The sequence below is a fragment of the Haematobia irritans genome, chromosome 2 (assembly GCF_050003625.1).
Source record: "Haematobia irritans isolate KBUSLIRL chromosome 2, ASM5000362v1, whole genome shotgun sequence".
Lineage (NCBI taxonomy): Eukaryota > Metazoa > Arthropoda > Insecta > Diptera > Muscidae > Haematobia > Haematobia irritans.
In genome coordinates, this window is record NC_134398.1 from 136,797,944 (window position 1) to 136,815,179 (window position 17,236).

Consider the following 17,236-nt stretch of genomic DNA (forward strand, 5'->3'; position numbering starts at 1 on the left):
TAGAAAAATTGCGAAAGTTTGAAAATATTTAAGGTCAAGGGTTTCAGACAATCGTTAGATTGCATTAAGAATCATAAAAAATTATAAAAATTACTTATTTGTCAAAATACCACAAAATTTGTATACCCTACACCATAGGACTTTGTCATTCCGTTTGTAACACATCGAAATATTGCTCTAAGACCCCATAAAGTATATATATTCATGGGTCGTGGTGAAATTCTGAGGTCGGATGGTATTGCTAATGGGCCATATCGGACCACTTTTACGTATAGCCCCCATATAAACGGATTTGGTTTGCCGAGCCTCTAAGAGAAGCAAATTTCATCCGATCCTGGAATTACCACATTCCTCATCAGCATCCTCTACTTGCAGCAAAACTATCAACCAATTATCAGAATAATTTCAGGCAGTTCATTAAACCCAACAATAAACCACACTTGAACCCTCCGAAAAAAGGCTTTATATTGATAGCCGGCTTATGCCTCTGTTGGTTAAGCTACACTTGTAGTTTGGTCAATGTATGGTTTTAAGCTGAAATCAAAAAAAACAACAACAATGAAAATTTTATTTCTATAAAAAGTTTTGTCAAAATTTTATTTCTATAGAAAATTTTGTCAAACTTAATTATATACTTTTTTAGTTTAATATATACCACGTATGGACTACCTTGCAATTTAGAAGACGGTGTTAGGAAGTGTTAAAATACCTTGCCATCGGCAAATGTTACCGCAACCCAAGTAATTCGATTGTTTATGACAGTCTTCAGTAGAAGTTTCTACGCAATCCATGATGGAGGGTACATAAGCTTCGGCCTGGCAGAAATTACATCCAAAATACTGAATTCGGAACACATCTATAGAAGTGATGCATATTCAGTGCAACGGCTGTTGAAATGATGGACATCCGTCCTATGACAAGCCCATGTTGAATTCATCGCTTCTGCGCCAATTTTTCACCACTTCCGGATCCAAAAAGAACATTTTCACTAATTTTTTGACGACGCTTGTTTGCTGGGCAGCTCCTATATAAACCGATAGCCCGGTTTTACTTCTGGAGTCAAATATGGAGATTTCCACCTTTATCTCAAAAATAGTATAATATTTTATGTTCGTTAGACTAATATTTCTTTTTTTTTGCGTGTAGTAAATAAAAAAGCTTATTTGCTCTAAAAATACTACATTATAATAGGAGGGGAATTTCGTCTGTCCCAGATTTTCTTTACGGAGGAGACTATGTTTTTTTACTGTGTGTACCAGGTAAAAAAAGCAGTTGGCCGAGTCCAATTAGTAGGGTATACAACTCTTATAAAAATCTGTTTTTTTTTGCTATCGCCTACTCAAATAGTCACCAATTAAAATGTAAATTAACCACAATCACCTAATTAATTTTGAGGGGAATATTTATAAATACTTATATAGTTTATCATAAAATATCTTAAAACAAACTTTTTAATAGCAAAAATAAAATGACAAAAAATTTCTTATTTAAGTAAACAATTATTCTTTTGTCTTCGGTGAATTTGATGCATCAGTTGGACAAACCCTATAAATTATAATCTCAACAAGGTGGTTCATCTTAAGTTCAGTGCAATAAACCCATAATCAAGTCAAATAAACAAATTAGCTAAAATTTCTTGAAACATATTTTTGTTGATTACGCTGACCTCTTGGAAATGCCTAGTTTTGGTATATGATTCAAGCGTTATCACAAAATCCCTAAGCATTGGCTGCATTGTTTTCGGAAGTATAAATAATGAAGAGTGTTTAGCATTGAATCTAAGTCGAAAGTGAGACATTCAAAGCTTAACACAAAATGTTGGATATTAAAATTGCTCCCACTGGAAAAACCATTAAAGTCGATTCTCGATGGCTGAGAGATCATTGTCGCTGTCCCAAATGTTATAATGCAAGGACGAAACAAAGGCTATTCAATTTGGTTTCTATGCCGAAGGATTTAAAAGCCCAGGATTTAAAGTACAGCAAAGAGGATAGCTTCTTGGAAATTACATGTAAATATTTCACATTTAAAATTAGATCTCACGCGTAAAGAAAAAAAAACTAAGAATAATACGATAAATTCAATTAATTCAACTTAAAACTTATAAAGCTAAATTAAAATTGAATTAAAATTTAAATTATACTAAATTAAAATTAAAATTTAATTTAAATCAAAATTAAATGTAAATGGCTTAAGGTTACATTAAAGTAAAGTTGTAAGTGAAAGTAAAATTAAATTAATATTAGCTTAAAATTAAAATATTATTTTTTTGTTATTATTTACGATTTGTCGACAAACAAAAGTAAGAAATTTGATCAAGTGAATTTTTAAAAAGAAAAAATACAAATCTATACACGCCTACCTATACATGTTTCAGTCCTGTCGAGATGCCATTCCCATAATTTTCAGTATAGATCTCGTTGGGGATGACGGCCCAAATAGAGTCATCTCTCTCAGCCAGGTTTTTGGAAATGTTCTCTGGCCTAGAGTGAAACATGTACAGGTAGTCGTGTACAATTTTTCTTTTTTAATAATTCACTTGATGAAGTTCCTTACTCTTCTTTGTTGATAATGCTCGAATAATAATAATAAATAATATTTTAACTTTAAGCTAATTTTAATTATTTTTGTAATTTAATTAAATTTTCATATTATTTTAATGTAACTTTTAACAATTTTAATAAATTTCGATTTTCAATGACACAATTGATTAAATGCCTTAATTATTTAGGCTAGTAAAATAGTTACAAATAAATTAAAATAAAATATTAAATATTTAATTTAAAATAAAATTAAAAGTTAACATAAAAATTAAAAAATAATAAAGTTAAAATTAAAATTAAAATTTGAAACAAACATTTAAACTAAAATTAATATTAACATTAACAAAAATAAAATTAAAGTCAATATTACAATCAAATTAATATTAACATTAAAATTCAATAGTAAATAGTTACAAATAAATTAAAATAAAATATTAAATATATAACTTAAAATTAAATTTAAAGTAACATAAAAATTATTAAATAATAATAAAGTTAAAAATAAGATTAAAATTTGAAATAAACATTTAAACTAAATTAATATAAACATAAACAAAAATAAAATTAAAGTCAATATTACAATCAAATTAATATTAACATAAAAAATTCAATGAATCTATTGGTAAAGTTCCAAAATTACTCTTATAATAGTTACAAATACCATAAAATAATATAAAATAAAACAAAATAAAATCAATTTAACAGTAAGACACAAATTAACATTAAATTAAAAGTACAATGACAATTAATTTTAAAATAGACATAACTGAATAAAGAATAACATTAAAATAATACATATAAATAATAATCAAATTAAAATAAAAATTAAAACTAAAACTAAAACTAAAAAATTTTTATTTTCATAACAAGATTAATATTAAAAGCAAAAATTAAACTTATAATAAACATTAAAATAAAAACAAAATTAACATTAATATTACAAGAAAATTTAAATCAACATTAAAATTCATGACTCAATTGACCATGTTCCTTAATCATCTTTGTCCATTAGGCTCGTATAATAGTTATAAATAAATTAAAATAAAATAATAAATATTTAATTTAAACTTAACATTAAAATAATAAATTAATATTAAATAAAAATTACATTTAAAATAAAAATTAATACTCAATGACTCAATTGAACAAGTTCCATAATCATCTTTTTCCATTAATCTCGTATAATCTTTATTAATAAATTAAAACAAAATATTAAATATTTAATTTAAAATAAAAATTAACTTTAATTTTATAATTAAAATCAAAATTAATAATTAAATTTTAAATAAACATTAAAACTAAAATAATATTAACATTAAAATTGTAAATTAGATTTAAAATAAACTTTAAAACTTACATTAGTATTAAAATTACAAAAAAAGAAACGGATAAATATCAACAAAACATTTCCAATTAAATAGCAGATTAAACTTGAAAACGTCATCAATTACATAATTAATTTATACAATTAACTTTTTAGTCCAATTAAAAAAATAGAACTAGAAATGGTTTTCCATTTTCAATAAAAATATTAATAATCCCAATAAATATTTTAATTAAAACAAAATATCCAATTAAAAATATAATTGCAATTTTCGTTCAGAAATAATTTATTTCATACTATACTTTAGTTCATTAAATTTTAACTCAAATCTAATGAAATTTTCAACTATAATCGGAAATTCATAAGAAAGTATAAACTAATGTAAAATTACAAGAAAATTATTTCAGTTTTCCAACCAAAACCAATTAATTACCAATTAATTGTACCAATTAAAAACATAATTGAAAATGCCGAGTAAATCAGTTAATTTTTTAATCACGTATATGTTTAGTTCTAATTATTTCTGTGACTTATTCATTCTTGAAACCGTTTCAATGAAAAAATTAATAGGATCAATTAATTTCGTAACTAACTCAAAAAAGAATTTTTTTTGCATGTAGGTATAATAGTTACAAATAAATTAAAATAAAATATATAGAATATTTCAATTAAAATTAAGTTAAAAATTAACATTAAAATTTAAATTAAACTTAAATTAAAATTAAAAAATTCACATTAAAGTTAAAACAAAAATTAAATATAATTTAAAATAAAAAAATAGATTATATCTAGTCAATTAAATCTAATAAAGTTAAATGGAAAAATTTTAATTTGTTAAACTTGAGAATTGTAAGTTATTATGATTTATTTTAATTTCAATTTCTTCTCCTTTCCATTTCAGGGCAAGATGGACATGTTTCCGAATATGAAATTGATTTTATTGCCAATTCCCAATATGACAAATTCCAAAATAGATTGGTCAAGGAAAGTGAGACTCAAACCATTTGGGATGTTCCTACAATATTGAAAAATAAGAGTAAACTACATTTTAAATTGGGCGATTTGTCTACCTCTGATCAAGTGGTAAAGGATTTGATGGCATCCCTCTATCGCTATGGCTTGGTGTTTATCGATGATGTTCCACCCACCTCCGATATGACTGAGATGGCTGTACGACGTGTTTTCCCTCTAATGAAAACCCTTTACGGAAATCCCATGTTCACATTTGCCGATGTCTACTTACATGATGACATCACTTATTCGAGTGATTACATTGGACCCCATACAGATCACACGTATTTCTGTGATGGAGCTGGTCTACAGGCATTACACTGTGTCGTTCATGATGGTGAAGGTGGTGAAAATTTTTTCATTGATGGCTATCAGGTGGCCAAAGAACTACGTCAGCGAAATCCCAAGGCATTTGAAATTCTTTCGACGGTTCATGTGCCAGCCGAATTCTTCGATAAGGACGAATGTCATCGGTATTCATCACCCACTATTCGAGTTGATCCAGTGACCAAGGAAATTGTACAATTCCGTTTGAATTTATACGATCGCTCTATTTTCGATACCATTCCCCAAACCGAAATGCGTGACTTCTATGAGAGTATGCGTGAGTTCCTGTCCATAGTTCATGAGCCAAATAATTGGTTCCAATTGAAATTGAATCCTGGTACAGTTGTGATTTTTGACAATTGGCGTTTGCTTCATGGACGTTGTGCCTATACAGGTCATCGTGCAATGAATGGATGTTTTGTTGCCAGAACCGATTTCCTAAGCAAGGCCCGTTTAGCAGGAATTATTGAATGAATAACGAATGAATGAATGACTGAATGAATTGTAAAAATATTTTAAACTGTAATTAGTAGTAATGATTGGCAAATAAATTTATAGGAAATACTAAAGGCTTTAAGTCCATTTATGGCTGGGATAGTTTAAGTTATGGAAAATGAGGATATGGAAAATTGACAAAAATTATTGTCCTCTAAGGCCTTAATGATCCATTGCCATTCCCCCCAGTTCATCTTCATCTTTTTGACGACTTCTACTTTGTCTAGATTAATCGCACAATAATTTTCAACCAGTTCAATAAAGATTGTTTTGGTCTTCCACTCTTGATGAAACCGAGTATATTTCTCAGACTGCAGTCTAGTAAATCGGAAATAGCAAGAATAGGGAACCCAGTATTATATTTTTTTTCTAAATGATAATGCTGGACCCTAGCTCAGAAAATGGTAGAAATCCTTGGAGTTTCCGGGTCTAGACAAAAACTGCAAATATCATCATTCATTTAGCCAATCCTTAGTTGTCTTGTTATGATGCCTATTAGCAGCGTCAACTCCCTTCTTCTATTTTTATTAATTTGGTTTGCTAGCCACCCGCAGAGAAACCTCTTCAACCTTTAAATAAGTCATCTATTTCCATTTGATTCCGTAAATATAAACGAATAAGGAAATACGGCTGCCATGGATTGCGTACAAACAACAAAAAAATCCGATTCAATCACGAAATTAATTGATTCAATTATTTTTATACCCACCACCATAGAATGGTATAATAAGTTTGTCATTCCGTTTGTAACACATCGAAATTTCGATTTCCGACTATATAAAGTATATATATTCTTGATCAGGGAGAAATTCTAAGACGATATACCAATGTCCGTCTGTCTGTCTGTCTGTCTGTTGTAATCACGCTACAGTCTACAATAATGAAGCAATCGTGCTGAAATTTTGCACAAACTCGTCTCTTGTCTGCAGGCAGGTCAAGTTCGAAAATGGGCTATATCGGTCCAGGTTTTGATATAGTCCCCATATAAACCAACCTCCCGATTGGGGGTCTTGGGCTTATAGAAGTCGAAGTTTTTATCCAATTTGCCTGAAATTTGAAATCTAGAGGTATTTTATAACTATAAAGAGGTGTGCTAAAAATGGTGAGTATCGGTCCATGTTTTGGTATAGCCCCCATATAGACCGATCTCCCGATTTTATTTCTTGGGCTTATAGAAACCGCAGTTTTTATTCAATTTACCTGAAATTGGAAATCTAGAGGTATTGTAGGACCACAAATACGTGTGCCAAAAATTGTGAGTATCGGTCCATGTTTTGGTACGGTCCCCATATAAAACGACCTCCCGATTTTACTTCTTGGGCTTATAGAAACCGTAATTTTTATCCAATTTGTCTGAAATTGGAAATCTAGAGGTATTTTAGGACCATAAAGAGGTGTGCCGAAAATGGTGAGTATCGGTCCATATGTTAGTATAGCCTCCATAAGAACGATCTCCCGATTTAACTCCTTGGGTTTCTGGAAACCGCAGTTTTTATCTGATTTGCCTGAAATTGTAAATATTCTGGTATTTTAGGCTCACAAAAACGTGTATCGGATTAAGTTTGTATCGGTCCATTTGGTAATGCCTCCATATAGACAGACTTCACTTCTTGAGGGTGTAGAAGGCGCACTGATCATGAAAATTGCTTGAAACTCAATGCAAAATTTCCAGATTTTACTTCTACAGACTTAAGATTTCAAATCAAGACGTTATTTTATAATTTCTTGCACACTTACAAGAGATCTTAATGAGTCCTCTAAAACTCAAACAAAAATGGTTCTTATAAATCCAGAATCTGATATAGTCCTCATAGGTGAAATCTTTAAATTTATCTTCGGGAAGTGTCCTCAAGCCCTCCTGAAATTTCAAAGGAAACCCTAATATTTGGTTCATGGTGGTGGGTATTTAAGATTCGGCCCGGCCGAACTTAGTGCTGTATATACTTGTTCTTCTATAAGACGGTGTAATTTCGAATGAATTATAGTTAAGAAGTACACCAAACCATTAAATTTTCCTGGTTTTAACAATTCTTTGTGGAGTAAAATTTCAAAATGGGGAGTACAATATAGTTCAATTTTCGCACTCGGTAGTTCATTCTTCCTATAAAACAGTTTACTTTTGTTCTGTGTGGCCTAAATTCCAGTTTTGACCGAATACCAAAAACTTTTTCAGCGGTGGATTATCCCCTCTCTGGTGACATTTTTGAGTGTTTGAAAACTTCCCTAAGCGATTTCACCGCAATATGAAACGCCGTTCAAACGCAGCTCAGGCTAGTTCTATACCTAACCCAACCTATATCCTTGACAAATACTTATGCCAGGTTTCAAGGCAATAGCTTGTTTCGTTTGGAAGTGAGCGTGATGGAATTAGAAAATTACAGAGACGAGTATATTAAGGAATAATCGGCCAAAGTACGCTGTCGGTTAAACAAAGTAATTCATTTATATGGGCACAATAAAATATAAACAAGTATGTACGGTAAGTTCGGCCAGGCCGAAGCTTATGTACCATCCACCATGGATTGCGTAGAAACTTCTTCTAAAGACTGCCATCCACAATCGAATTACTTATGTTGCGTTAACGCTTGCCGATGGCAAGGTATCTTACAACCTCCTAACACCGTCTTCTAAATTGTATGTAAGTCCATACGTGGTTATATTAAATCAAAAAAGATCGATCAAATGCGTACATAATTCAGTTTGACAAAATTTTCTATAGAAATAAAATTTTAACAAAATTTTCTACACTGTTAGAAAAATATGTTTTTCATATGTTCCGATATAAACAAAATGTGTTTCGGGCACAATTTTTAAACACAATATATTTAAGTACAAACATGTAATGTTCCTAAACTAACACTAAATGTTTGGGACACATATGTTAATATGTTAGCATATATTATGTTTGGGACATGATTGTTTTATAAAAATAATATGTGTGAATGTAAACATATATAAATTTACAAATTTCGAATAAAACCATATATATGTTGTGATATTTTATTCAGAGAGCGGCAGAGAGTATAGAGAAAGAAATAGAGATGGAAACCGGGAGGGTTGGCGAAAGATATCAACATAACACAGCGAGAGAATGAAATGAGAGCAATTTCTGTAAAACCGCTTGTATGTTGTTTCGGAAAACTGTTTTATGGTAATTTGATATGCTTAAGTCTAAATATTATTTAATTTGAATATTAGAATGAGTATTCGGAGTAAAGAGAATAGACATTCGGAACCAAGAGACTAGACATTTGAAAAAAAAAACAAGTACACACAAAGAATTTTTTTTCTGATTCAATCACGAAATTAATTGATCCAATTAATTTTTTAATTGAAATGTCTTCAATCACAGAAATGATAGTATCAATTAAAAAATTAATTGACAGTTAATTAAAAATTAATTGATACTATTAATTTGTGTGATTGATTTTTATTTCAATTAAAAAAATTGTTGAATCAATTAAATTTTTAATTGAATATTTTTTAAAACTCAATTAAGATTTTAATTGGAAAAATTTTCGTGAAAATTTTTTCTGTGTATATACAGCAGTAAGTTCGGCCGGGCCGAATCTTAAATACCCACCACCATGAACCAAATATTAGGGTTTCCTTTGAAATTTCAGGAGGGCTTGATGACACTTCCCGAAGATAAATTTAAAGATTTCACCTATGAGGACTATATCAGATTCTGGATTTATAAGAACCATTTTTGTTTGAGTTTTAGAGGAATCATTAACATCTCTTGTAAGTGTGCAAGAAAATTATAAAATAACGTCTTGATTTGAAATCTTAAATCTGTAGATTTTCACCCGAGAAGTAAAATCTGGAAATTTTAAATTGAGTTTCAAACAATTTTCTTGATCAGTGCGCTTTCTATACCCTCAAGAAGTGAAGTCGGTCTATATGGAGGCATTACCAAATGGACCGATAAAAACTTAATCCGATACACAAAAATGTGAGCCTTAAATACCAGAATATTTACAATTTCAAGCAAATCGGATAAAAGCTACGGTTTCTAGAAACCCAAGGAGTTAAATCGGGAGATCGTTCTTATGGGGGCTATACTAAAATATGGACCGATACTCACCGTTTTCGTCACCCCTCTTTATACCTTTAGATTTCCAATTTCAGGAAAATTGGATAAAAACTTCGGATTCTAGAAACCCAAGAAGTAAAATCGGGATATCGGTCTATATGGGGGCTATACCAAAACATGGACCGATCCTCACCATTTGTGGCACACCTATTTATAGTCCTAAAATACCTCTAGATTTTCAATTTCAGGCAAATTGGATAAAAACTACGGTTTCTATAAGCCCAAGACCCCAAATCGGGAGGTCGGTTTATATGGGGACCCTACCAAAACATGGACCGATGCTCAACATTTTTAGCACACCTCTTTACGGTTCTCAAGTACCTCTCGATTTCCAATTTCAGGTAAACTGGATAAAAACTGCGGTTTCTGTAAGCCCAAGAAGTAAAATTGGGAGATCGGTCTATATGGGGGCTATACCAAAATATGGACCGATACTCACAATTTTTGGCACACGTATTTGTGGTCCTACATTACCTCTAGATTTCCAATTTTAAGTAAATTGAATAAAAACTGCGGTTTCTATAAGCCCAAGAAGTAGAATCGGGAGATCGGTCTATATGGGGGCTATACCAAAACATGGACCGATACTCACCATTTTTGGCACACCTTTTAAAGGTCATAGAATACCTCTAAATTTCAAATTTCAGGCAAATTGGATAAAAACTACGATTTCTATAAGCCCAAGACGCCAAATCGGGAGGTCGGTTTATATGGGGACTATATCAAAACCTGGACCGATATAGCCCATCTTCGAACTTGACCTGCCAGCAGACAAAAGACGAGTTTGTGCAAAATTTACGATTGCTTCATTATTGAAGACTGTAGCGTGATTACAACAGACAGACAGACAGACGGAAATCGTTATATCGTCTTAGAATTTCTCCCTGATCAAGAATATATATACTTTATGTAGTCGGAAATCGATATTTCGATGTGTTACAAACGGAATGACAAACTTATTATACCCCCGTCTCCATTCTATGGCGGTGGGTATAAAAACAGCATGTGTTTTCGCCTTGAGAGCAGCATTTTATGCATGTGTGGACATGTGTTTTGTTTATCATTTTGGCATTTTGGGCACAATTTTTTTCTTGATTCGTTAAAAGAAATCGGAATGTATGCTAACCACTGCTCCACGTGACCAACAAATGTATGTTTCTGTTAAATAATGTTATGTTTGCATGGGCTCGTGGGAGCTGCAAACTATGCTATATAAATGTAAGTTACAACGATAATTGTCTATTGGTGACTATAACAGCTACGTAGCCCAGTGGTAGTGTGTTGGCTTACAAATTGCATGGTTCCTGGTTCGATTCTCCGTCCAGGCCAAAGGTAAAATTTAAAAAAATTGAATAATTTCTTCAACATTATTTGTATTACAGAAAAAGGTGCCAAGAACTAAAAATTTCGTGGAAGTGAAAATTATATGAGGGATTGAGGACAATCTTTTTGGGGAGAAAATTCTTCCAATCATATAATATTTTTGGGCTCAAAATGCTTCCAAACATATAATATGTTCACATAAAACAAACATAATAATGTTTCGGCAATATCCAATAATATATGTACTTCCTGCAAAATATGTTTGGAACATATGTTAGAGAAGCGATTTTTTTTTTGAGGGTGTATTGACATAAAATTTTAACAAAATTTTCTATAGAAATAAAATTTTCACAAAATTTTCTATAGAAATAAAATTTTGACAAAATTTTCTATAGAAAGAAAATTTTAACAAATTTTTCTATAGAAATAAAATTTTAACAATATTTTCTATAGAAATAAAATTTTGACAAAATTTTCTATAGAAACAAAATTTTGACAAAATTTTCTATAGAAATAAAATGTTAACAAAATTTTCTATAGAAGTAAAATGTTAACAAAATTTTCTATAGAAATAAAATTTTGACAAAATTTTCTATAGAAATAAAATGTTGACAAAATTTTCTATAGAAATAAAATTTTGACAAAACTTTCTATAGAAATAAAATTTTGACAAATTTTTCTATAGAAATAAAATTTTGGTAGATTATTTTTGGTTCAAGTGGCAACCATGATTATGAACCGAATAAATTTTTAATAAAATTTTCTATAGAAATAAAATTTTGGTAAATTATTTTTGGCTCGAGTGGCAATCATGATTATGAACCGATATGGACCAATTTTTGTGTGATTGGAGATCGGCTATATAACTATAGACCGATATGGACCAATTTTTGTATGTGGTATTAAGTGAATTTTAGCATCTACAAACGTATTAGGACTTATTTGCAGTCTTATTGAGTCTCTTTGAAATTTAACTTTTTCAAATCATCATTTAAATAAAACATAATAAAACAAGTATATACGGCCGTAAGTTCGGCCAGGCCGAAGCTTATGTACCCTCCATCATGGATTGCGTAGAAACTTCTTCTAAACACTGTCATCGAATTACTTAAGTTGCGGTAACGCTTGCCGATGGCAAGGTATCTTTAAACCTCCTAACACCATCTTCTAAATTGTATGTAAGTCCATGCGTGGTATATATTAAATCAAAAAAGATCGATCCAATACGTATATAATTCAGTTTGACAAAGTAGACATAAAATTTTGACAGAAATAAAATTTTAACAAAATTTTCTATAGAAATAAAATTTTCACAAAATTTTCTATAGAAATAAAAATTTTGACAAAATTTTGACAAAATTTTCTATAGAAAGAAAATTTTGACAAAAATTTCTACAGAAATAAAATTTTAACAAAATTTTCTATAGAAATGAACTTTTAACAAAATTTTCTATAGAAATAAAATCTTGGTAGATTATTTTTGGTTCGAGTGGCAACCATGATTATGAACCGAATAAAATTTGAACAACATTTTCTATAGAAATAAAATTTTGACAAAATTTTCTATAGAAAAAAAATTTTGACAATGATGAAAATTTTATTATGAACCCAATAAAATTTTAACAAAATTTTCTCTAGAAATAAAATTATGACAAAATTTTCTATAGAAATAAAATTTTGGTAGATTATTTTTGGCTCTAATGGCAACCATGATTATGAACCGATATGGTCCAATTTTTGTGTGATTGGACCAATTTTGGTATGGTTGTTAGCGACCATATACTACCATCACGTTCCTAATTTGAACCGGATCGGATGAATTTTGCTCCTCCAAGAGGCTCCGGAGGTCAAATCTGGAGAACGTTTTATATGGGGGCTATATATAATTATGGACCGATATGGACCAATTCTGCCACGGTTGTTAAAGATCATATACTAACACCATGTTCCAAATTACAACCGGATTTAATGAAATTTGCTTCTCTTGGAGACTTCTCAAGCCAAATCTGGGGGTCGGCTTATATGGGGGCTATACATAATTATGAACCGATGTGGACCAATTTTTGCATGGTTGTTAGAGACCATATACCAATATCATGTACCAAATTTCAGGCGGATCGGATGAACTTTGCTTCTCTTTGAGGCTCCGCAACCCTAATCTGGGGATCGGTTTATATGGGCGCTATATACAATTATGGACCGATGTGGACCGGTTTTTGCACGGTTGTTAGAGACCATATACCAATACCATGTACCAAATTTCAGCCGAATCGGATACAATTTGCTTCTCTTTGAGGCTCCGCAAGCCAAATCTGGGGATCGGTTTATATGGGGGCTATATATAATTATGGACCGATGTGGACCAGTTTTTGCATGGTTGTTAGAGACCATATACCAACACTATATACCAAATTTCAGCCGGATCGGATGAAATATGCTTCTGTTAGAGGCTCCACAAGCCAAATCTGAGGGTCCCTTTATATGGGGGCTATACGTAAAAGTGGACCGATATGGCCCATTTTCAATACCATCCGACCTACATCGATAACAACTACTTGTGCCAAGTTTCAAGTCGATAGCTTGTTTCGTTCGGAAGTTAGCGTGATTTCAACAGACGGACGGACGGACGGACGGACATGCTTAGATCGACTCAGAATTTCACCACGACCCAGAATATATATACTTTATGGGGTCTTAGAGCAATATTTCGATGTGTTACAAACGGAATGACAAAGTTAATATACCCCCATCCTATGATGGAGAGTATAACAAATGCCGATTCAAATAAAATCAAGATGTTATTTGCCAATGATAGTAAGGATAAACATGGTCATTTACGGCAACATGAAAATTCCATTTCGTTTGATTTTTTTTCAGTTTTTTCTCTATATAAATAGGTTTGTAACTTTTTCTCAATGTGTGTTGGTAGTAAAGTAGGTTTTTTGTTAACAGCCATAAATTAGGTGGGTGACATGTAATAAATTCACCAATTCCTGAATATAGACAATGTTTACACCATTTCCAAATGGAAACAAGCTTTCCTTAACACTGAAGGACAAACATTAAACGTAAGCTTTATTTTATAAATAACTATAAAGTGAAACAAAAGTTTTTTTATACGCAGAGAAGGAAGTATAGACATTTGTTAAAAACGGGACAAATTATAAAATTAGAATATTTTTAAAGAAAATTTAATGTACACATTCGTAAAAAGTTATGCTTAAAATTGTTGAAGATCAATGAAAATGTCATTGTTTTATTGAAAAGTTTTTGAAGAATATTTAATGAAGAAACCCCGAATATAATTCTTTTGGAGTACGCTTAATATATAAAATCTTAATTTATACCTTCAATGAAATATTTCTATATAATTATGATCTTTAGTGTAGTTCAATATCTCTATCCCATGACTTCAATATAGCCAACTGAATATGTAAAAATCTTTTCGGTCATAAAACAAATGTGGAGAGGTTATGTCAACATTACATGACATTTTATTACGTGAGAAAGGGAGCGAGTGTAATTCGGGAGGGAGAGAGAGGGACACATCAAATGCAGATGTAATTGTCTGACTGTAAAAATTGTACACATATGCGAACATGTGTATTTTCTATGTCTTTTTTTTTCTTTTGTGGGAGTAGGGGGAGTAGAAGATAGTTTCAGATTAATGTGCAATAAAATTGTTTAACAACATAATTTCCTACAGATGCATAAAATTCCTCTAAACCCCATTTCAAATAGAAGCCAACATTCAAAGTTTTTACTTAACACAGTTTCTGTTTTTCATTTGAATGACATTGATTTTTATAGATCTTGTTCTAAAATAATAATGAACCATAAATGTCCAAATTATGATGGAAAAAATCTGTGAATTATCTACAAAAGTCATAAATCAAGAAATTTTGAATTAGTTGTGTCTATGGGTGAAGTGAGTTTTCGGGTAGCAACTTGTTACAAAAATGGAGGTCATGCACCTTGTGTCGTTAGCTAAAGATAGTTTAATGGAATCATAAAAGCTACGTAAATTTAAATGTATTTTTCTTTACTAAATTGGAAGGGTGTTAATGGTTGGGCCTTAATTGGCTTTATTTTGGTAGTAATGAAGTCTCTAAGGATCCCAGCGAAATAAAAATGAGAATTGTCTCACATAAACATTTCATTTTAAGTGCAACCAGAGACACGATTGATTGCCACAGTTCGTAGAATTCTACCAAAAATTATAGATTTATTACTGTTTGGAAGATTGGTAGAATTTTTAATGTTTTGGTACATTTCGCAAAATATTTCTCTCCAACTAAGATGTAACTATTAACATTTTGTAAAATTTGGTATAGAAGTAAAATTTTAACAAAATTTTATACAGAAATGAACTCTTAACAAAATTTGCTATAGAAATAAAATTTTATTAAAATTTTCTATAAAATTTTGCACAAAATTGACAAAGTTTTCTATTGAAATAAAATTTTGAGAAAATTTTCAATAGCAATGAAATTTTGACAAAATTTTCTATAGCAATGAAATTTGACAAAATTTTCTATAGAAATAAAATGTTGACAAAATTTTCTAAAGAAATACAATTTTGACAAAATTTTCAATAGAAATAAAATTTTGACAACATTCTCTACAGAAAAATATTCTGACAAAATTTACTATAGAAATCAAATTTTAACAAAATTTTCTATAGAAATAAAAAAATTTTGAGAAAATTTTCGATAGAAATAAAATTTCGACAAAATCTTCTATAGAAATAAAATCTTGACAAAAATTTCTATAGAAATAAAACTTTGACAAAATTTTCTAAAGAAATAAAATTTTGTAGTTGTTGTATAGTTGACTTTTTAATATAATTATTTGTAGAGTTTATAAGGCTTGATGTAATGTTATAATAAAACAAAATTGTTTTATTGTTTTATTACAACATGACTTCAATAAATAAAATCTTGACAAAATTTTCTATAGAAATAAAATTTTGAGAAAATTTTCGATAGAAATAAAATTTCGACAAAATTTTTTATAGAAATAAAATTTTGACAAAATTTTCTATAGAAATAAAATTTTGACAACATTCTCTACAGAAAAATATTTTGTCAAAATTTACTATAGAAATCAAATTTTAACAAAATTTTATATAGAAATAAAATTTCGACAAAATTTTCTATGGAAATAAAATTGTGAGAAAATTTTCTATAGAAATAAAATTTTGACAAAATTTTCTATTGAAATAAAATTTTGACAAAATTTTCTATAGAAATAAATTTTTGACAAAATTTTCTATAGAAATAAAATTTTGACAACATTCTCTACAGAAAAATATTTTGTCAAAATTTACTATAGAAATCAAATTTTAACAAAATTTTCTATAGAAATAAAATTTTGACAAAATTTTCTATAGAAATAAAGTTTTGAGAAAATTTTCGATAGAAATAAAATTTCGACAAAATTTTTTATAGAAATAAAATTTTGACAAAATTTTCTATAGAAATAAAATTTTGACAAAATTTTCTATAGAAATAAAATTTTGACAAAATTTTCTATAGAAATAAAATTTTGACAAAATTTTCTATAGAAATAAAATTTTGACAAAATTTTCTATAGAAATAAAATTTTGACAAAATTTGCTATAGAAACTAAATGTTGACAAAATTTTCAATAGAAATAAAATTTCCACTAAATTTTCTACAAAAATAAAATTTTGACAAAATTTTCTATAGAAATAAAATTTTGACAAGATTTTCTGTAGAAATAAAATTTTGACAACATTTTCTGTAGAAATAAAATTTTGACAAAATTTTCTATAGCAATAAAATTTTGACAAAATTTTCTATTGAAATAAAGTTTTGGCAAAATTTTCTATAGAAATAAAATTTTTGACAAAATTTTCTTTAGAAATATAATTTTGTCCAAATTTTCTATAAAAATAAAATTTTGAGAAAATTTTCGATAAAATTGTGAAAATATTTGATAAAATTTTCAATTTTTTCCTTTTTGTAGAAGTAAATTTCCTTTGTTGTTTCAAGATGAGATTGTTACGTTTAAAATTCGACACATTTACAATTCAAAGGATCGAAGGACTTGTCTCTAATAAAAGTGATCATTTCATTCGAAGAAAACACTTCA

At 29.4% G+C, this 17,236-nt stretch overlaps 1 protein-coding gene across 1 annotated transcript; it reads left to right on the forward strand.

The window, feature by feature from the left end:
- The first annotated feature begins 1,791 nt into the window (after positions 1–1,791).
- LOC142226286 (trimethyllysine dioxygenase, mitochondrial-like) lies at positions 1,792–5,774 on the forward strand. The gene is made up of 2 exons (XM_075296204.1): positions 1,792–2,011; positions 4,769–5,774. The coding sequence occupies exons 1-2, from the start codon at positions 1,816–1,818 to the stop codon at positions 5,677–5,679; spliced, it is 1,107 nt and encodes a 368-aa protein (XP_075152319.1). The 5' UTR covers positions 1,792–1,815; the 3' UTR covers positions 5,680–5,774.
- Positions 5,775–17,236: the final 11,462 nt, after the last annotated feature.